This window comes from Microchirus variegatus, assembly GCF_963457635.1.
Source record: "Microchirus variegatus genome assembly, chromosome: 2".
Classification (NCBI taxonomy): Eukaryota; Metazoa; Chordata; class Actinopteri; order Pleuronectiformes; family Soleidae; genus Microchirus; species Microchirus variegatus.
In genome coordinates, this window is record NC_139803.1 from 31,353,216 (window position 1) to 31,376,534 (window position 23,319).

General features: G+C 39.7%; 1 protein-coding gene across 4 annotated transcripts; it reads left to right on the plus strand.

The window, feature by feature from the left end:
• Positions 1 to 3,525: 3,525 nt before the first annotated feature.
• letm1 (leucine zipper-EF-hand containing transmembrane protein 1) lies at positions 3,526 to 21,759 on the plus strand. 4 transcript variants are annotated; one of them, XM_083904124.1, is made up of 15 exons: positions 3,526 to 3,811; positions 7,541 to 7,598; positions 7,726 to 8,185; positions 11,186 to 11,329; positions 12,048 to 12,185; positions 12,586 to 12,789; positions 12,876 to 12,995; positions 13,157 to 13,288; positions 13,392 to 13,550; positions 14,026 to 14,127; positions 15,219 to 15,353; positions 15,436 to 15,626; positions 16,473 to 16,505; positions 17,021 to 17,177; positions 17,471 to 21,759. In XM_083904124.1, the coding sequence occupies exons 1-15, from the start codon at positions 3,733 to 3,735 to the stop codon at positions 17,615 to 17,617; spliced, it is 2,259 nt and encodes a 752-aa protein (XP_083760250.1). In that variant the 5' UTR covers positions 3,526 to 3,732; the 3' UTR covers positions 17,618 to 21,759. The 4 variants fall into 4 exon arrangements, with proteins under 4 accessions (XP_083760250.1, XP_083760251.1, XP_083760252.1 ...); XM_083904125.1 differs by having other exon boundaries at positions 17,039 to 17,177; XM_083904126.1 differs by lacking the exon at positions 16,473 to 16,505.
• Positions 21,760 to 23,319: the final 1,560 nt, after the last annotated feature.

Genomic DNA, 23,319 nt, shown 5'->3' on the forward strand with positions numbered 1-23,319 from the left:
CTCTCAGTGATAAAGCACAACAAACTACATCCTCAAAACTGACCACAGAGTTGAATCAAAACCGCTAAAACAGAGTTGTGTCAACACAAACTGGGTTAAGGAGAAACCTGCAGTACCAATAAATGAAGTTTCTGGTGTGAAAGCAACACACATTGTATCTGCTTCATTTAAAATGCCTTTCGCTTTAGGTTAGGTTAGGGATACCTCATGGCATACACGGCACAGCATTAGTAAAATGAGTAATTGAGACCTAAATTAATAGTTCATCCAGGTAACATATACACCATATAGTGAATGATGAGTAGATGCAATAGTTAGCTGCTAGTTAATGCTTATTCAGTCCAAATAAACACCCATTAGTAAATCATTTCTAGAGACATTATTAACGGCTTACTCATATATTAACTAATGTGTTAATTAATGCTAGTAATGCATACATAATGATAACTATTATACTTTTGTTAATGCTTAATAATTTATTAACTAACTTTGAGTAGTAAACATTAATTAACTACTTAATGCATTCACTAATGTTAACTTATGCTAAGTAACACATAATAATGATTGTTAATATATTATTAAACAATCAATTAATGCTTAATAATGTACTAAATAATGTTGATTACAGTACTAACTAAAGGTAATTAACAATTTTAATAACAACATTATTGTAAAGTGTTACCGATTTGTTTTTAACAAAGAGGAAGGTAAACCAGGATATGATGTTGTAGGTGAACAATGAATGTAATGCTCTAAGAACTTATTCTGTACATTTATTGATATGTTTATAATGATGTCTACAATGTTTCACTGCTTTTAAATTAGATTTTGTAAGAATTTATTCTGAAAATGTACTGATGATGCTTATAATTATGTCTGCAATGTTTCACTGCTTTTAGATTTTGTAAGAACTTATTTGTGGACCCCAGGAAGACTAGCTTGTCTAACGTTGGTGACAGCTAATGGGGATCCTTTTAAATAAACAATAAAAAATAGGTGAGAGATTGTGTGAGTGATTTATACAAATATGTTAAGATTAATACATTTATTCATTAAGCCATTGATTCATCTTCTACTACTTTATCCTCTACACAAGGGTCGCAGTCTGGACAGGTCGCCAGTCCATCCCAGAGCCACAGCTGTGAGGATTCATTCATTCATTCATCTTGCAGGTTTATCCTCCACATGAGGATCGCATGGGGGCACTGGTGCCAATGCCCAGCTGATGTAGGGCAAAAGACAGATAACAGGGCCACAGCTGTGAAGATGAATAATTAATATTAATTTAAAATAAATAAAATGTATAATTATAATTTTATAATTTAACCATTTCTGTATAATTCTTTAAAATGTATTGAAAAGGGAAGATCAAAGTTTGGAAAGGTAGATCACATGCAGATAAAAGGTACAAACATGCACACGCACACTGGACTGCATTTTCTTGGGAAATGACCATCATTCATTTCCTAGTCATTATTTTCTTCTATAAAAAAAACCCCCAAACCTCTGTCATTACATGCATCTCAGAACTTTAGAAATTCAGACCAAAATAAGAATTTAAAAATACCAGCAACGTGATGTTCTGCAGGTCAGTAAGAAGAAGACTTGAAGAAGAAGAAGAAGTGTCTGAGGTTATGAGTTCAAACCTTATGGTGAGCTGTGGGAGCAGCTGTTTTACCCACTGAGCTTGTTGCTTCCACAGTTCTTGAGGTTCTTTTTTGACCGTTTACTCACTCTGTTTACGCCATCGTCTTTGCCTGTTCATTTAGCATCTGACACACTTCATCACTGTATATGTGATATTACGTCAACAGTTAACTGGAGTGAACTTGTGAAGCGGAAACAGTAGGTTTTATAAATTAAATGTATCACTATGTCACCTGTGCTGTCACCTTCTAATGACATATATATATAAATCCATGTACAGTGGATTTTATTTTAGTCTCCTCATAATAAAAAAAACAAAACATATTTGTTCTAACTTGTTCCAATTTCTTGCTTTTTACAGCATTAATATCATTATTATTATTATTATTATTATTTTAAGTGTGTGTGTGTGTGTGTGTGTGTGTGGGGGGGGGGGGGGGGCATAAAAGAAGCAGAGAGAGAAATATCACATTGATTTAGATCAATCAATGAATCAATGTCACAACAATTATCATACAATAATATGAGAAAATGTACAGAAGGAAAGTGTCACAGTGCTGCCAGGTTTTAAAAGCCTTTCTAAATAAATGTTTCAAGTTAAGATTTTAAAAGAATAAAATGTAAAATTAACCTGAATCATTTGCAAAAGCATGCAAGTGGATTTCATGAATTCTGATGGCACGTCAGAATAAATAAATGGCAAAACCAATCAATAGTGAATACAGTAAGCTGAAACGTATCATGACGTCATTAAAGGTTAAAATTATCCATTTAATGGTTTATTTAATTGACCGTGGCTATATAGTTTATGAGTTGCTTTTGCCCGATATCCCTTATATAAATCAAATCAAATGTTGATTTTCCATTCACTGATATACTGTATGCTAATAATCAAAAATCTCTTAATGTACAAACATTTTGCTGTCACAGGACTCTTTTATATATTATTGTCCAAGGAAATAATGACAACATTAAGTACTTTTATGATGATTTAAACAGCAATTCCATTGAATATTAACAATGAATACGATTTTGTAACTGTTTTTATAATAATTACTATTATGGTTAATATAATAATGATAACATATTCAAATAAAGTCAGGCCAGAAAACCTGCAGACTCTAACATGATCATATTATTAGGAACAATAACAACGTGTTGAAAGTAGTATTATAACTCCAGATTGTTTCACTCAACATGTTTATCTTCAGCTATAATTCACTTGTTGATCACAATTATCAGTAACTTTATGAACAGATAGTGACGATAAGACAAAGCAGACTTCACATGAATCAGTGGTGAAGTGAGCGCAGGTCTCAGTGCATCACACCGTCATCAGTGTCACGATGTCAGTCTCCTCTCATGAATGAATCAACACAGGTTTTATTCACATGTTCCATTAAGTTCTCATATCACTGACAGTCGCTCCGTTCCCGAGACGCCACATGACCGCGCTTTGCTGTGCGCCTACACAGCTCTGACGTCACTCTGAGAAATAATATTTTTCCGGACTTTTTATGGGCTTTAGGGAGGTGTTACAAACATGAAACTCCATGAATAAAAACTATAGAATATAAAGTTCCATAAAAGCCTATGTCCATGTTTCGAGGTGTCCTGTGGACACTTTTACAGGTGTCTCTTTTGCTATTGTGCTCAATGGAAAAATTGCTTTTTGGGCCCAATGAGTATTTTTTGTTGCAGTACCCAGAGTGGCCACCATGACAAAACTGTCTTCAATGCACAGGGGGCGGTGCTCTATCCAGTTAATACATCCATGGTCGCCTTACGGACACGCTCACATATCTATGCACGCTCACGCCACACAGCTTGCGCCGGCTTGACGTCATTCGGCTAGCTGTCATCCACGGACCAGGGAAGGGCACACATGACATGGAGAGACGTTCCCATATGAACAGTAATTAATGCGTCGTAGCTTGTTATAAGCGGACGAAGATTCCTGGATCGTTGTGACTTAAGTTACCGTACTACTTTTTTGTGGCCCACCGGAACAATCAGTGGCTAGCTAACTGGCTAGCTAGCTTGTAAGTGAAGCAAAGGCAGCGTGAAAAAAAGAGAAACCTCCGCATGGCGTCAATCCTCTTTACCAGGTCCGTGGCACCTTTAATGAAAACCTCCAGGACACTAAAGAATGAATTATCTAAAGGTAAATATGTGATTTATTTGCTTTTAAAAATGCGTATATAACACGTATTCACTCGTGTATTTGTTGCTAAGCTAACTTAGCTGTGGTCATGTTAGCATACAGAGGACTTGTGTCTCTGCAGAGGAAGGTGTTTAGTAACATGGTTTCCGGTAAGATGATGATGAATGAGCGAGGGTGAAAGCAAAAGCGTTACTAGCACATACCTGTGTATTAAACAGTCATACACAACTGAATTACACACATTTTTAATGACCGCATGGTGTCAATGCTGACATTGCAGGTAGTTGCGTGACCTCGCTTGACTCAGCGTTTTCTGATCATCACACCTGACTTAAACAGGTAGAAAAGAAGCAGTGACTTAACTGAATGAAGGAGCTGCTGGGTTATTTGAGGACAGCTCGGTTTCTGTTTTAACCACTAGCGGCGCTGTCTTTCCCCACTGCAGTGTGTGTGTGTCTGTTGCCATGGCAAACTGCCCCCCCTCTCTGTTTATCCACAAGATGTCCTTTCCTGAACTAGGTGTAATGTGGAAACTCGAGGAAGTAGGATCTAAAGGGGTGGTTTCGTTTTTTGTTGTTTTTAAAATGTGGTTGTTATCATATTATCAACACATCTTAGAGCATCTTATTAAAATTGTACTGCTGAACTGCCTAAACTTGGGCAAACTTTGGCCCATCTCAGTATCATTTTGTTGAAGGCAGAAAATGAGTGGTGAATACTCATGCATATACTGGAACTGAGTTGCCTGCATTTTTACACGCAAAAATGTAAAATAAATATTTCTGACAGAAATCAATTATGTTAAAGCTATAATAACATTTAATTATGAAGCATCCTGGGATGCCAGTACTTTCTTCCATCTGAAAACAGCACAATTGATGTTTATTATTAGCCAGCAGCTCGCTATCAAGTTTCAGTTTTATGTGGGTTTTTCTGTCATCAGAAATCAGGACAGGCGTTGGCTGATAATCGGGGCCAATTTCATAATCTGGCCCCAATATTTAGTTGATTTCTTTTCCCTCCATCTGATATAATATAACAGTTTAATGATTGCAATAATTGGCAATAATCCACCAGTGCCAATAATGAAAACATGGTCTTTCCTCTGACTGGTCTTTGGTCAAACTGCTTGTTTTCTGTATCTGTGCACATTCCTCATGAACTCTGTATTTTACAGGATGTTTTGGTACATCACTCATCACACATCAAAATGACAGGAAAGCTACAGTAAAGGTGTTTATGTTGGCGCATTAACACTGTGTTTATAAATAGATGACAGGGTCATGATGGGGATTTGGGTGTCTGAAGTGGACAGACTGAGACTGCGATCTTGGCTTTAGGCCCAGATTATCAGACAAATTGCGAAAGGATAGTCAGTGCCTGTTTTAACTCCACCTCACTAACACATGAGTGTAATTTTCCCGCCATGTATTCATGTTCACTTCCTCATATCCTAGTAGTGATTATGATATAAGTAAATAATTGTGTCTTAATTACAAATCCACCTTCTCACAAAGCAGGACAACAGATATTTGGATAATCTGTTCTGTTGTAATCCCAGCTCTAACCTGCTCAAGGAAGACAAATAATCTTCGACGAGGGTTGTAACACTGATCAGTCCCTGCTGCTGCCCACTGTGACCGCTGAACTTTGACTTCCACGCTGGAAATGAAGCACTCATTAAGGAAAAGGCTGTAAAGTCAGTCAGTAGAGATTAGAGCCTTGTCTAACACAGCGTCAAAGAGCGTTATAGCTGTGTTACTGATATTAGTAGTAATTAATTATTAAATAAAACTGACATATTATGCTACAGTTTAAAAAAAAAAAAATAATTAAAGTGTGTTCTCTCTCAGCTTCTTAAACGTGAATATTTAGGATATAATATTTGCAAAATTCAAGAAATTGAAAAGATGATCTAAATAGTTGGTAATTAATTTAGTAATTGGTCAAAAATCAATTTATCATTGCATTCCTACGTACAATGTTGTTAATAAACCCCTTATGACAACGAAATGTATATGCACTTGATATTTTAAAGTTTAACTATAGAAAAACATTGTTATAACCAAATATCAAAGCATTTTTTGGCCATGGTTTTCATACTGTTAAATCTGTTTGGCTCTGAAGCAAAGTAGGGATGAAGTGATTGATAATGTTTCAGCCCTGCACTGAAAGGTGATACTGTACGTTGCTCTATAAACCAGACAGTCCATCTATAGTACTCGTCTTCCTAGAAATCTTTGTGTTTCCAGGCTGTGGTTTATTTTCATTTGGCCACTGTGGATGTAAACAACATGTTTGGTGTGCTTTACAGCAGCACATGGAAATACCTGGAGTTAAAGTAACAGCCTGATTAGTGGAGCACTGACCCGAAGCCTCTGACGGGTCATTTACTGCTCACAGGGTACATGAGGAAGTGATATAAAACTGCCAGTTTAACTATTTACAGCCTGCCAGAACCCTGCAGGCTCTTGTGTACAGGAGGGCATGAACCGGTCATGACCTTTCATGACCAGACCAAGGTCTATTTAGGGTCAGGGAAGACGAAATCATACCCACGCTACTGTAAACTAAGTCCTATTTTACCCATATAGCAGGGATCTCAACTTCAAATGACCTGCGGGCCACTGAGCATCTACTCTGGTCAGGAGAGGGGCGGTGATATGAGTTTAAATATCACAATATTCCATCACAATCACAATAATAATTTACTGGTTTCTTTGCTCCATATAACAAATAAGTCAGAATAGCTTTATTTTACGGACAAAACCAAAACAGTGTCATAATCAGTCCTGGTTGTGGAGCCAGAATTAGGAACTGATTGACCTGATGTAACGGATCCTGGAGGTTTGAATGTGAAACTACAAGTGTTGAAATCCACAGGGTGGGGATGAAACAACAGAGGAAACAGCGAGTGTAGATGTGTGGACACTGGTCCAGGTCAGTAGTAAAGGTCAGCCTGTGTGAGGTAATCTACTGTATTTCCAGGGATTTCTCTCACTCGACCACAAAGGTGACTCTGCTCCAGTGCTCGTCGCTTCCATCAGAACCTGTTGGATTCATGCAGCCGGCCATGTGAGAAGCAGAGAGAGGGTGTGGCTAAGCCATCTGCTCTCTTATGATTGGCCCGTAGCGTCTCACCACTCCACCCTCTCTCGCTCTCTCATTCTGCAACGGTTTGATAGTGACCTCTGTGTGTTCAGTCCCCTCTGTGGGCCTCACTGAGGGTGTGAATATTATGGCCACCATTAACAACAACAATGTGGAGACAGTTACACAGAAACAATACACTGTATTAACACAAGCTTCTTTATAGCTGCACAAATTAGAATCATTTGAAACTAATTAGTGTGCTGTAAAAAATGCAGGTAAAATAAGAATCAGATTTATTGACAGGTAAAGCTGTCATAATATGATTATTTGTTGTGAATGTTGGTGCACGTTTAAGATTAAGAAAAAGAACAGCGTTTTCTCACAATATTAATAACCTGACACATTTTATGTGTGTAGGTCAGGGTTTCTCACTCCTGCATGTTTCAGGTGTTTCCCTGTTCAAAAACGCCCGATTCAAATGGCCAGCTCGTCAGTAAGCTCTGCTGAAGCCTGAACGACCCATTTATTTGAGTGTGTTGGATCAGGGCTCACTACGGATGATTCATATATTAATCCATCCACTATCAAAATAGTTGTTGATTAATTAATTATTTTTTTTGTCCCTTTTCCTTTCAGGGAAACTACAAGATGGTGCCTGTTTCAGCTGCACAGCTCTCAGACTCTCCAGTCACATGTAAGTGGGATTAAACCGTGTCTGCAGCTCCCGACAGCATCTGAAAATAACACATACACACAAAAAATGTTATTAGAAATGCAAAATAATCATATATCATTTTGAATCTTGTCTCCCTGTTGTCCAGACCTGATGTACACCGACCTGCGAGTTTGACTTCAGTTTCCATAGTCACTCCTACCCTCCCTGTGTCGGGCCCGAGTTGGGACTCACAGCGGCTCTTCTGCGCTTTCAGCCTCAGAGCCTCTACTTCACTGCACCCAGGATCCCAGTGGACGACAGCGCCACAGCAGTACATCGCCAGTGTCCGGTGGATACACACATCAGGAAGGAGATGGGACGATTCGAAGGTGGAGAAGTCGCTGCGGTCCATAAAGGACAAGAAGAAGCTGGAGGAAGGAGGTCCCGTGTACAGTCCCGCGGTCGACGCACAGCCTGTGAGGAGGACAGTCAGACAGTGGGTCGTAGATGAAGTCAAACATTACTACCACGGCTTCAAGCTGCTGTGGTTTGACACCACGATTTCAGCGCGAATGCTGTGGAATGTCCTGCATGGACATGTCCTGTCTCGACGTGAGAGGAGACAGGTGAGTCAGGAAATGTAGATGTTGTTGTGAAAGTTTTATGATCATGATTTATTTATGGACATCTAGTTGAAGTAACTATCACTAGACCCATGAAGAGTATTGTTATCGACAGTGCTTATCCCAGGATAAGCGTCATCAATCATTTCCAAAGGTCTCCATCTTTGTTTGTCAAGACTGAAATGCAGCTCTGTAGTTTTCAAACAAAAACAAATGCAGCAGTGTTTTAAAACCTCTCCATTTTTGGTGTGTGGTTGACAGGTATACACAGAGCAGAATTCATGCAACTATATGTGTTTTTAAATTACAGTAAACCAGGCTACACTTTCACTCCTAGTACACAATGCAACTGATAAATTGATGACTATCAGGGCACGAAGAGTAGTTCAACAAATGAGATCAAATTCGCACTTAGAAATTTTAGAAATTTGACTTTAAATGACACCAGTGTCCAATCACCAGAAAAATGTTGTTTATAACTGAGAAACAACAACAAACCCAAAAGGAGCCTTGGCTTACTACATTATAATCCCTGTTATTTTGATAAAGAATTTCATATTTAAAAAAAACTGCATCTGTTTGTTAGCTGAAAATGTTATTGTGAAGACACAGCATTATATTTAACTAGCCAAAGAAAAGCAATCCATTTTCAACTTCTTCATGTGTTAGGGTAACACATTAGGGTAAAACATCAACTATTGCTTTTAAAATAACTTGAATTTATTGTCTCTTTGTCTGAAATCCATTGTTTCAACACATTTTTCTTTCGTGTTTCTTGGGGTCCATATAAATCTGCTTCTGTTGTCACTGTAAACTGCAAATCTGGGAGTGGAAAGTTTTACAGCTCCAGTATCAACAGTAAGTGAGAGGGTGGGGCTTAGCAAATGGCGAATTACTGGTAAACTTTGACCATATGTGGCACGTGTATGAGTCTGTCGGCCATTTTGCTACAAAGCATCCAAATGTTTTTTTCCCCCACTTGCATCTGAACAGAAGCAGAGATGGGAGAAGTGACCCGCCAGCCAGTTCCTAGCACTGTGTACATGTTTCCACTCTGACTCAGAGTTTACAGAGTGGTTAACCAGCTTTCGTTTAGAGATCAGGGCATGACTGAGCAGGGATTGTTGTCAGGCAGCTCTGACATCTTGTTCTATAATGTTTAATCCACAGCTTCTCAAACTTAATGGGATCAATTACAGAAATTAGCGGGCCGCTGAGTGTTTATTCAACAGACTCTCAGTGCTGCTGCTGCTGCCACTGCTACTGCCTGAATAGGAAGTATCTTTACGTGTTCTATAAGTCTCAGATACATAACTTTACACCAGTTCTCGTCCCTGAAAGTTTCTCGCCATCATATCAGCTTTTATGTCCAATGAGCTGAGACATCTTGGACATTTTCAGTGTCTAAAACTTTGAGTGATTATGCTAAAGAAAAGGGAAATGGATTTTAGTGCTGTGCTAATAGCTGCTGCTGGTCAGTGCTCACATTGACCCCCCTCCCCTCCGTCCATACATTAAACCCACCACCCACCATCTCATCTGCACCTTTTCAAATGCAGCTGACTCCCTCGGAGCGCATGTCCTGAAACCATCTACCTCCCATTCATCAGGCCTGGTCTGGCTTTGCCTCCTTAATCCCCTCCTTTCATATTCACTTACAATACTCCGGCCTCCGTTTAAGGCTCCTTCTATTTTCATCCGTCAACCCCACCCGTCCACTTTCCTTTTGATGTTGAGCTCTGGGAGATGATATACATGTCAATGGACCAGTGGACAAAGGCCTTTTCACTGAGCCTGGCCTAAATCCTTCACCCTACTGGTCCACTGACATGCAGGTGGGAAAGGGCGGAGAAAGAAGGACTCGTGTTTTTTTGCCTTCTCCCCTCTGGAGCTGCTGCTGTAAGCGAGTGGTCTGGATTGTGTCGTGGTGCGGTCAGTTAGCCACAGGGGGACAGCTGTACAATGAAGCAGACTAGTGTCCGTGAGCTGCTTCTACACTCAGAGGATTGTTCAGGTTCTGTCCTGAACAAATGAGCTTCCTGTCGGAGCAGTTTTTTGAGCTTTGTGAGGCAGAATGTTCACTTTGGTTCAGGGCTGTGTGTAAATAACGTGCCAGTAAATTAGGAGGTGTCTGTTGCCTCTTTAGGACCTTTTCTGGCATAAACAGTGACCGTATGTTCTCCTCATGGAGACCAATGCCTGGGAGAACCTCATTTCTGAGGAATAGGTCAAGTTTAAGGACTTGTAGTTAGGTTAAGATTAGTGCTAAGCATGATCTGGTTTGGGATAACACTTTGTTTATGCTGTCCAAATGAATGGAATTCATTGCAGTGTCCGAAGTAGAAGTGCTACACTAACCTGTGTGAATGTTCTTGTATGCGTAGGACCAAAAACCATATAAACCACATCATTAAAGGGCTTTTTGGGGGGTTAAGACCTGGTTTCAGGTTTAGGTCTAGAATTGGGTTTAGGCCAAGGCTTTTAGTTGTGATGGTTTAAGTTAAGTTAAGTTAAGTTAAGGTAAGGGTTTAGGGAATGCAGTGTGTCGATTAGTATCCACAGTAAGAATGCTGCGTGAGAAAATGTGCGCCGGTGCATTCAAAGTGCTGACAGTTCAAATTGTTATTAGAGGGAAACTGAGCAGACAAAAGGAAAAAAAACTAACCAAACATCATGGGATTCCCCACTGTTTTTTTCTTTAGCGTGTCTCTGCCCTCTGCTGGACGCATGAACAAACTGCCACCAAGTATCTGCATTGACTCCTCTTGTTGTTTTGGAAATTATTTACAGTATTTTGCTGTTCTTTAAAGCTCCGACTGCTGCTAAGTAAAATCATTTCGATCCGATCATTGTGGCCCAAATTTGCAGAATATTTCCCAACCTTTTAGTTTCATGACTGAAAATCCAAACAGAAGCAGACACCGACTTACATTTATATCAAGCACAGATTGGACTCATGAAAACTTTATCCACTCATGTCATTTCTCTTCATTTCCTCCTCAGTTTCTCAGAACGTGTGCGGACGTCTTCAGACTCGTCCCCTTCCTCGTCTTCATCATTGTCCCCTTCATGGAGTTCCTGCTCCCCGTGGCTCTGAAGCTCTTCCCCAACATGCTGCCGTCCACCTTTGAGACACAGTCAAAGAAGGTAAAATAACCTGGGCCTTTAAACCAAAGCTGCAGACACAGACAAGAAACATCAGCTCGAATTTGAGCATCGTGTTATTATGATATGATAGGTGATTTTTACACATATAAAAAGTGAAGTTCATTTATTTGTTATTTGTTCTTCAATTTCTCCATTATTACAGATTAAATTCATAGATCATGAAAATTTCATCTCAGGGTGTTGGAGTTAATTCAATTATTCCATAGATTATAATTTGATATAATAACCAGATTAAAATTAGATTGTATTTCAATCCTCGTTCACCGTGCACAGACCTTTCACCTGAGAACCAGATGATGGGATTAGAGCACTGTCTCACTCTGACAAAGGGCTAATCCTAATTACGGTCTAATCCAAAACCACAACAGGATCCCTGACGTGTTGTTCCATTGTGTTTGGCTATGATAATTATTACCCTTTGTAAATATCCTCCTTTCTCAACACTCTACAACACTTTCGCTCTCATTTTCCCATCACATTTCCTTGTTGTTTGTTGGTACACTGTGTTGCCTTAATACTTATAATGGAGGATCATTACAGACTAAATTGGCGGATTGGTATTTTTTAATGCCACAACACTATTAGAAATAATAGTGATTCTAGATTATAATATATTACCAAGATTTGATCTAATTGCAGAGCTGAATGTTGTCATAGTTAAATACGGCATAGTTATGCATTAATGTTGTGTTTTCAGGAGGAGAGGTTGAAAAAGGAGCTGAGGGTCAAACTGGAGATGGCCAAGTTCTTGCAGGACACCATTGAGGAGATCGCCCTGAGGAACAAAGCTGCCAAAAGCGATGTAGCCGAGGAGTTCTCCACCTTCTTCCAAATGGTTGGTGTCTGCTCCGACCAAGCAATGTGCTGCCCTCTGGTGGTGGAAACAGTAAACTGTCTGTAATTGGTAGCTCAGATAGGTTTTAACGATGTAACTGGATCATGGATATCTACATTTATAGTAGCTGTAATAGCCTGCCACAAATGTAAAACATTTTTTTTTCCTTTTTGTTTTCTGAGTTTCCCTGCTCCAACACACCTGATTCAAATAATTGGGTCATTATCAGGCTTCAGCAGTTTACTGACGAGCTGACTATTTGAATCAGGTGATTTTGAGCAAGTCACAATGCTAACGTCTCAACAACATGTTTCTCTCAAACTCTTCCGCCTTTATTCAGGTTCTTTTGAACAAAAGACTTTAAAAGTGTTTTTCACACTTTCTCTCTTTGTCCTCGCAGATCCGGAACTCCGGAGAACGTCCGAGTAACGAGCAGATCTTGAAATTCTCCAAACTGTTTGAGGACGACCTGACTCTGGACAATCTGACGCGACCTCAGCTGGTGGCTCTCTGTCGCCTCCTGGAGCTCCAGTCCATCGGAACCAACAACTTCCTGCGCTTCCAGCTCATCATGAAGCTGAGGACCATTCGAGCCGACGACAAGGTAGAAACACTCAGTATTTTGTGACACTGTTAATAATGGAGGTCATGTGAAGTCCCTGTGTGACCTCAGATATTTGTTTTTATCAGCTGATAGCAGAGGAAGGAGTGGACAGTCTGAGCGTGACTGAGGTGCAGGCAGCCTGCCGCGTCAGAGGGATGAGGTCACTCGGAGTCACAGAAGAACGTCTGAGAGAGCAACTCGGCCAGGTAACAAGGATGCAGGATGTTGGAGAGTTTGATTGGGGATTATTTTCATATTTGATTGTCTGTTCTTGTCCACAAAATATCCGAAAATGTTTTCAAAGGTCCCTTATTATAATAATTAATGCTGTATGTCTTTAAAACGTTCATCTTTGTATTGTCTGAAGTGGTTGGACCTGCACCTGAACCAGCAGATCCCCACCTCTCTGCTGCTGCTGTCTCGGGCCATGTACCTCCCTGACACCCTGTCTCCTGCCGACCAGCTGAAGACCACACTGCAGACGCTGCCTGAGATGGTGGTATGTACAATAAAAGTCGGGTTTTTAAATATAGTTTTTGTTTTTCAAGTCTATAGAGTCTAAAATGTTCTAAAAAAAACAACAACAATTTGCTCCTCTCCAGACAAAGGAGGCTCAGTTGAATTTGGCAGAGATGGAGCTCTCCAAAGTGGACAATAAGACCAAACTGGAGACAACGCTGCAGGAGGAGGCGGCCATTCGCCAGGACAACAAAGAGCGTGAGATGGAGAGGCTGGCTGATGCCGCAGAGAAGGTTGCAAAGGTAAATGAAACCCAATGTGTTTAATTTTTCACATAAAACATTTAAATTCCCCTCAACAAATGGCTAAAAGACATGTATCGGGTGTTTCCCTGCTCAAACACACCTGATTCAAATGGTCAGCTCGTCAGTAAGCTCTGATAACGACCCATTGATTTGAATCAGGTGTGTTGACCAGGAGTAAGAAACCCTGGATTAAGCTTTTGTAGTTGTCACCTCTGCGCTGGCTGTTTCCACACCACCAGGGGGCAGCACAAGCATAATATATATTCAGTCAGTCAGGTTCCTGCGATGTATGCTCAATCTCTGTGGATTTAAAGTGCGCAGTGAACTCTGACAGCTCAAAACCTGCAAACATGGCAGAGTAAGCAAGGGAAATTATGTTTTACTGTACAGATTAGCATTTAAACTTCCTTAACTCCACTTAATTCATTCAGTCCTGATATCCTTTTTTTTGTCTGGTCACCGTCTTGTGCAGCAGGGTGAGATGGAGCTGGAAGCAGAGAGGATGAAGCTCAATAAGATGGAGGCTGATTCAGAGACGCTGAAGGACACAGCTCCTGTCTTAGAGGGAACCAAGGTAACATTTTTACATGTATAATACTGGTATTAACGTCCATCCCGATTGATCTTGCGTCCCCAGATCTGATCACAAAAACCATGTGGCTCACTGGTTTCCACGTCTTTGTTTTCTGCACTGCTCAGTTTGAACATTGGCAGACTTTCCTGCGCTTCCAGGTCAGGTTTGACATTGTGTTCTCCTCCACACCAGTTCACCAACAGTCATCCTGTCAAACCTGTCTTTCCTTGAGCAAACACAGATGTGGGTTAAACAGTCATGGCACATAAAAGAGTGATTTGACCATTTTTTTTTTTCTGCTGTTGGATGTTATGCTCAAAGGGATTACAAATAATATCTAATGTACAGGAAATAACCCATAAATACAGGGTTTTATTAATCTGTTTTGTTAATGGATTAATCTTTATCTTTGCTCCATATAACAAATAAATCATTAAAACTGAATACTTATGGTTTGTGGACAAAACAAGACATTTGAGAACATTATCATTTCAAGTTTAAGTTAATACCGTTCATATTTTTCAACATTTTGAATTATAGAACAGAAAACAGACAAATCAGGAACGTGTCACAAGAGCTCGGGTTTGATTTTTGTACGTTGCAGCCACAGGTCACTTTTTTCTAGGATAATATTTCCACTCTGCTAATGTGTTTAACCCACATCTGTGAGGACTTCTCCTCCTTTGATCCTACTTGATCTGCACAGACCCATTTTCAAACTTTTCTTCCCAATCGAACAACCTTAGAAGATCTGCACACTTCCCTCCATCTTGTTGGAACATATTGGCTCATGAAGACTTTCTCCTTTTCCTCTGTAGCCTCGCCTCCCTTTGTTTTTACCCATTATGTGTGTTTAGGTTGGTCTGTTATCTGGGCTTTATGACATGTATGTGCAACTGAGACTGTGTGTTTACCAACTTTGACATGAAGGTTGTTAGTCTGTTTGTGAGCAGTGTTCATCAAAACTTCTGGAAATGGAAATACTCCAGTGTATTAGACTGATTAATCCAGGGGTCTTGAGCATCATATCTCAAAAAGAAAATTTAGAATGAACTTGACCTCTAATGGTGTGTTGTGTGTTGATCTTTCAGGATGAGGAGATCACCAAAGAGGAGATCGACATGCTGAGCGACGCCTGCTCAAAGCTGAAGGAGCAGAAGAAGCTGTTGACTCTGGAGAAAGAGGAGTTGGAGGATCTTAAGGATGATGTCCAAGAATACAATGAGGTGCTCTATTCTTTATTCTGCACCCTAAACAAATGCGATATTTTTTGTTTGTTTGTTTGTTACAAGCCCGTGATCTCTGCAGGATCTGGAGGAAATAAAGAAGGAGCTGTCTAAGAGCGGCCAGGAGACGGTGAAGGAGTCGAAAGCGAGTCAGCGTCTGTCCAAGAGAGTCAACCGCATGATCGGTCGCATGGACAAGATCATCGTGGAGCTGGAGAAGGACAAGGAGATCCTGGACGGACAGATGGACAGTGGAACAAGCCCACCCATTGGGTATGTCACAGAGACACCGCACTGCTTTTAGGAGATGGTGATATGATGATAATACTGTTTTACTTTCAATTGGAGATCTTTACATTTTCCCCCAATTAATCCACAACTATTTTGACAATCGATTCTTCAGTTTGAGTGTTTGGCGTCGCTGCAGCCATAATGCAAACACAGCTCTTCTCGTCAGTAAGGGGGATGCAACTGATGATTCATTTCATAATCAATCAATCAATCTGTTGATTATTTTCTTGATTAGTCGATTGGCTCTTTGGTCCAAAAACTTTGAAAAATGTTGACCAGCTTTTCCCAAACCTAGACACTATAATATTCTCAAATGTCTTGTTCTGTCCACAAACCAAAAATTATATGGAGCAAAGAAACCAGAAAATAGTCACATTTCAGAAGCTGAAAATCTGAAATCTTGTTTTAATCCTTAAAAAAACACTCAAACTGATTTATCGATCAATAATAGAATAATCATTGCAGCCCTAAGATTCTGTAACCAATGCTGCTGTTTTATAATTGAGTTTCATAGTTGATTTGATAATTGGTTTGGTTGCCTGTGCATCATTCACTTCAGCTCAAAATTCACCCAACAATTTATCTAGAAATTTAAAAAACATTGGATTCCATTTTTTTTCTTTTTTTTAAACATATCATTTCCAACTATCATCATCATCATCATCATTAGCAGCGCCTTCATCAGTGCTTTCTTTGTAAAATGCTGGTGGAGACAAAACAAGCAACAAAAGGCTTCCCAGAAAAAAACAAAAACTGTTATTTTCAATTCTATTTATTCTACAACAAAACCAAATTCAGCAGCTAATTAAACAATTAAACTTTTTGCAGATTATTCTTTACTAAACATAGTGATGTCACAAGGTAAGAAACTGTGCTGAACGGCCATTTGCTTGCTTGCGTTTGTGCTAACATTGCTCAAATGATCAATCATTGCTTAGTCATCGCTTCAATTCATCACAATTCTGCCCACTTGTTTTAATTAACACATTTTAATGAGTTAATCTCTTAAATCAACTTTTAAACAGGAAGATCCCACGTGGTTCACAGATGTTTTTTGATATTGTAAAATTTGCTTTATAATATGGTGGATAATATTAATCGATGCTGTTTAAAGCTGCGCAGAGCATAGCATATAACATATACCAGCTTTAATGAGAAAATCAGTGCAACATGTTTAAATTTAAAGAGTGATGCATGGCATTTCAGCATGATTTCAGCTCACTTGCCATATTTAATCTGTTGTGAATTTGAAAAAAATTTAAGCTCTAATTTGATTGGTGTGATCTGGGAACCTTGAGTGCAGCGCATCGAACGTCTCCGGCTTCTCCACCGCATTTTACGCCCTGCCAAGTCTGGTAACTGTTTCCTGTATGCAGTCTGTTCTACACCTTCAGGGAGAACCTCGTCAGTATCGACGAGCTGATCAACATCATGCGACAGATCCAGAACATTCCCGAGGACAAGCTGCAGCGCATCGCCGAGGCCCTCGACGACAACAAGGACGGGAAGATCGACATAGACGACGTCATCAAAGTAAGTCAACGCGAAAACTAGACTCCCATCCCAATGATGCTGTCAACATGTACCTCATACTTACTCACTGAGCAGTATGATTCCTCATGAGCGCAGTATTTTCTACCAAATAATGAACAGTCCTGCCCTCTGCTGTTCAATCAGAGTGCCACCACTTGTCCATAAACAGGAGAACAATAAACCATTGTTGTAGTTGTTGTAGAGTTCATCTTGTAAATGTATTTGAAGTTTCTTCAATAAAAAAATGTCTGAAATACTTCAATACAAATCCCTCCCTCCCTGTATTATCCCAGGTGGTGGAGCTGATCGACAAGGAAGACATCGACATCTCCACCTCTCAGGTGTCTGACATCATCGTGATGCTGCAGAAGGAAGAGATTCTGATGGAGAAGGAAAAGGCCAAAGAGAAGGCAGAGAAGGAGCAGGCGGCTAACAGCTAACTCATTCCCCAGAAAAAAGAAGAAATACAATCAAACAAAAAGAGAAAGACACGGAGATTGTGTAAAGATGATGTTGGTTTCTCAGTCACAGAGAAACTCTGGACGCCGGCAAGAGCAATCTGGACAAATCGGGAGAAGGAGTTACAGTTTGAGGTAATGGCTGAAAAACTGACACATCAGAAGTAGAAATGCTTCAACATAATCCCAAAAAACAGAGACTCATTGTCTTTAAAATGCACAGAAAAAAAACTAAAAAAACAAGCTTCAACAGCATCATGTTGAGCTCTTCTGGAATGATCTTGTAGATATTTGGTTTTGTGTAAATTATCTTTAGAATTTATTAATAACAGAGTGACAGATTGCCATGGTTATAACATAAACGTTGGCAGATGAGATTTATATATTTACTTCCCAAGTATCCAAAGTTCCTGGGTTCAAATTTGTGATTTAAGGTTTGAGGTGAACTGTCTCACCTTTTCTTTTGGCCACAGAGAAATGAGCGATCATTTCTCAACTTTGCACAGTTAAAAAAAAAGTCATCACCATTGTCATTCCACACAGTTTAATTTCAGTTTGTCCCTCATCCTCTCCGATTGTAAATTATTTTGTTTTATATGAATTGTATGAGAACCGGTAGCTTATTTCCTGGGATCTTTAAATGGTGGCTGCAACCAAAGACCTCAGGAGACACTGTGTTAAAAATGTCAATATCTTTTGGTGCACTTTGCTGATATGTGGGAGTCGATTCAGACATTGCTGAATTGAAATGGCAGCAAATGCTGTGGACGGTAGTCTTGGGACAAAAACACCACTTAAGGTGCAGTGTTGAATAAAGCCAGTGGGTGGCAGCAGAGATTAATTGACTCAATGCAGCTCAACACGCCCGTTGCCTTTTGCGGTTAAAGGTTAATGAAGCAACTGTTGAGAGTTCTGAGTAGGATATGATAAAACGAAAAGTAAAACGACTTAATTTATTAACATCTACATCAATATTGAAAACTGCACCGTCATTTATTTTTGTAAATATGACCTCATTATTATTCTCCATTATTCTAATATTACTCCACATTATTATTATCTCATTGTAGCACAGCTCTGCGTGTTCATTCCTGTGTTCAACAAAAGCTCTGTGTAAAACACCAAAGTTGCACTGCAGCATGTTTAAAAAACATGATTGATTGATTGATGATCTCCGATTATTCCTGAAAATCGGCAAACAAAAACAAACAAGACTCAGTTTGCACAGTGAATGTTCTTAGGACTCTGTATAGACTTTCATTAATTTGACCGGTCTAAACAAAGCCTTATTCCTAACCTAAACCTCACAATTCAAAGCTTTGCCCCAAACTTAACCAGGTCCTCAGAAATTAGGACCAGGTTTTGGTCTCCATAAGGACTACTGGTCCTGACGAGGTCCATGTTTAAGGACACTGTAAATAGCCTTACCTTAACCATCGGTAACCCTTGCCTGAGCCTTTAACCGTAACTCTAAAAACATAAAGATAACGTATACAGGTAAATCTTCAATAAAAGTTTGGGGAAATCCAACAAATTTGTTTGGGGTACCCAAAATAAATCATATACGACGCATCCGTGGGTCTCGACCCATTGTTTGGGAACCACCGGACCTTGGCTACTCTTTTGTTTTGATCAGTTTTTGCACAGATTTTCCCCTTTTTTTGTTTTGTTATGAGCTCTGAAGGAGCCACAGCAGCACGTTGATCTTGTTTTCATCCGCTCAGTTTGATTTGCTCTCTCCCTCACTTTTAAAGCTGGACTCTGTTCCTCTCGAGCAGCTCGTGGTGTAAACACGGCTGACAGAGTGGCACTGCAGATAACGCTGAGTGGACGACCCTCCGTTTTTAATCCCTTCCTGGAATCCGCTGTCAGACGTGATTTAGAGCACGACCGTGCCTCAATCCGTCTCTGTGCTCTGTTCAGACTGGACGCTGGCTGACATGGTGAAGCCCCTGCCGTCGCCTGCGACCGGTCAGAGTGATGGATGCTGGGTAAACACTGGGCCCATACATGGGCCACAGCCTGCTCGTCTGGAGGGTTGTGTTTAGGTTTAGAGATGCAGTGGCGGGACATGGCATCGTGATGTGCAGCATAAATCAGCCGTTGGCGTAAACATGTCGCGGGGACACTTGGCAGAGGAGAGTGCTGTCTGTGCCCCCTCCCTCCTCCCCCCTCGTCTTTTGTTTTTTTTTTAGACATGGAGGGGTGAAAGGTCAGGTGCAGAAAGAGTGGCACATACCAGGGTGTTTAAAGATCAATACTCAGGGTTTCTGTGTCACAGAGATTGGTCACAGGAGATTTTTTTGGGGTCCCCAAACAAATTTGCTGAATTTTTTTCAACCTTTTTGCAAAGATTTATGTTTATGTTTTAAGTCGCATACATAAAATGACACTTTAGATAATTTACCAATCGTTCAAAATGATATCGGTTGTCGCGTAAATGGCTGTAAATTAGTCGCTAATATATGCAAAGTTGTTCATGTACTTCATCTTAAAAAAAGCTTTAAGCTGCTTTGTTGGACATAATAATAATCCTGGATCACTTAAATATCTATTATTCACTTGTTTAAATTGTTTCCACAATGGTTTTTTAAACTTCTAATAACGCAGAGAAATGTTTATTGTTTATTTCCCTTCAAATATTCATTCAAAATCCAAAGAAATCAGAAAAGCAGCAAAATGTCACAGTTCAAAACAAGCAAATGTGACACATTTCCCTTTAATAATATTTGATTAATGGACTAAACCATTTTGGCTCTTTTGCACATGACATTTTCATCTTCCAGTGATGCATCGCATGTGGTTTCCCCAAGTGTAAAAATCCTAGAAGAGATTAAAAAAGACTTGCACGGTGCATTACATGAACACACTGTCATATTTCTACCATTTTCCCCCACATAACATCAACATGATTTATTAACATTTCATCTAAAAAAATACAGGATAAAAACATTTTATTTTGAAATATAAGAAAATGATATGCATATGGCTTCCACGTGTCATTTATAGAATATTAGACAAAGAAATAAAGAGCGTTAAGCGTCCTGGTGTTTGGCTGCAGCGCGAGGAGAAGTGCAGTTCCCACAGATCACCACCGACAGCAGTGTTGCACCGTGTTGTTCAAGCTGCTTAAATCTGACGTTTTTCAGTTCTCCATCAGGATGATTTTGTTTCACTCAGCATTGCCACTGTATATGTGCACTGATTATTATTATTTTCATATATAAAAAGGTGTGTAAAAAAAAACCAACATGTAAATGGCTCAGGTTGTGAATGTTGGAAACCGTCCTGAAAGATTCCTGTGGAGTTTGCGGTGCAGAGGAACATGTTAAAGTCATTATGCATCGTGATATGATTTCTTCTTTTTATTATTCTTATTTATGAGGCGTTAAATTAGCTAAAATATATTGGAACATGTCCACGTTGTCACCTAAGGCGGTACCTTTGATATCAGGCTGATATTCTGCTTATTTTAGGTGCTTTAGCCATTTAAAAAAAAAAATCCAACCTCTTCCTTTTTGTGTGCTCACGCAGAACACGAGCCTAAAGTTTGACTACTTGCCAACTGTAGCTCGCATTAGTAGTGACTCAGCAACTTTTCCATTCTACAGTTCTAGCTCTTTCGGCTCTACTGGGTTTGGTATCAGTCGTTCCCTCAACTCCGAGTGACTTGTCAAGCGGTTGTTTTTGGTGTAACTGAATAATGAACTAATAAGTAAATAAAAACAAAGAACTGTATAGTGGAAAAAGTGCCATTTGTGTGAAATCACACACACTGCGTCTTCTCGACCATTAGTGGACGTTGGGTGCGGCCGTCTGTGTCTGTGGTTCAAACGCTCAGCGAAGAGTGAACAAAGTTTGACGTTAAACCTTCAATAATCTAAAGTTTTCAGATTAAATCTCAGTTTAAAGTGTGATGGGACATGTTGCAGCACATCATCTTTCTTGAATAAAACTTTTTTTTGACTGGGTATAAGATACGGTAACCTGTTGGTATTTTTTTTTAGTTTTTTTATTTAGATGATTGTTATTTATTTATTTATTAAATCCAAATGTTAGAAGCTGCACATAAATGACCAGGTACTGGATTTAATCTCAGTTTGATCTTGAATCTGAAATGTATTGAAAACCACCCCCTTTTTTTTCTGTTCATATGAAAATGAACATCATCACGAAAGAGTTGAATAAACGATGTTTGATCCTGGTTGGTCTCTTCTTCGCTTCCACCATCGCTCATGTGTTTCTGTTCTTACATCAACAGAGAGAGGTGCAATGCTGCCCTCTACAGGAAACAGTTGGTAGCCACAGCTGTTCAGACATTAGCTCTCACTTTCACTGTTGTGCCACTGGATGGCAGTGTGTGACTGCGTTTCAGTCACTGCTATCTTGCTGTAAATGAAGAGAGGACACTCATGTTTGATTTGAGTTTTTATTGACAAAAATAAACAATATTTTTTATTAATCCTCCTCCCAGTGATTAAGGAGAAAAGGACAATGATTTCCTGTTTCGTTATGACAAAAAAGACTTTAATAGACTGAACTCTCGGCCTGGAAACATCATCTGCATTTAAATAAACAGTGACTTAGTAACACGACAGATAATCTGCATGAAGGAGACTCTTTAAAGCATGTTTTTGTTGTTTCCACATGTTTGTCCTTGACGATGAATGGACACACAATGCTGCGTTCAGCAGAAATTAAGTAATGAGATCAGTTTCATGTCACGGCTCAACAACATGGAACACAACACAACAACATCCTCGGTTTTCATTTTATACACTTGATTTGCGTCTTTAAAAAATATAATAAATAATAAAGATTAATTAGTCGGCAAATGCCAAATCAGCATTTTCCAACTTCCTTTCCCTGTTTTTATGTTTATTATTATCCACCGTTTGTTTTTGGTTGTCATCTCCAACTTTTACTCAAATGCACATTTTTGAGTATGATATTTAATCTTTCTATTATTGTAATAATAATAATAAAAATAACTTAATATGTTTTTAGAGCGGCATGGGTCGAGAGATATTTTTATGTTGGAAGACGGATAAACCTGGGCTGTTCGAATACATTTGTGCGCAGTGACACGTGCTCAGCTTCTCCTCCAGTTGTGGTGTGTTTCTGTGGCAGTGCCACCTGCAGGCCTGGCATGTGTACTACAGTGTTTCTGTCATGGTTGTATGGAAGAAGAAGAAGAAGACTTTTTATGTATGTGTGTCGCTCTTACTTAATTTATTTTATTATATAATTAACACAAAAACACTGCATTACTGAGAGCTGAGTTGTCGATATTAAAAAGTGACGCAGCACAGCTGTGAAGTGGCTCTGGTTTCTTGGTCTCGCTCCCTGCAGCAGGTTTTCAGTCTGATAAGAAGACCTGGCTCCGAATCGTCCGTGATGCTAATTCAGTTTGATGGAAGCCTGAAAAGTTGCACAGGTGTGCATCTTCAGGTCATCAGGGGGCTTTCATGCAGAGCTGGAGAACTCTGATTACTTTCTGAGTGGAACCTCGTCACACACACACACACTCTCACCTCCTTCTCTTCTTTACAAACCAAACCACAGCACAGATGTGGTGGGAGCTCTACTGATGGAGCAGGGAAAAAACCCCCCCTGAAACCAGCTAAATAAGAAGTGCCTGAAAGAGGAAGAGCACACTAAAGCGCTGCCAAGAGGAGAGTTCC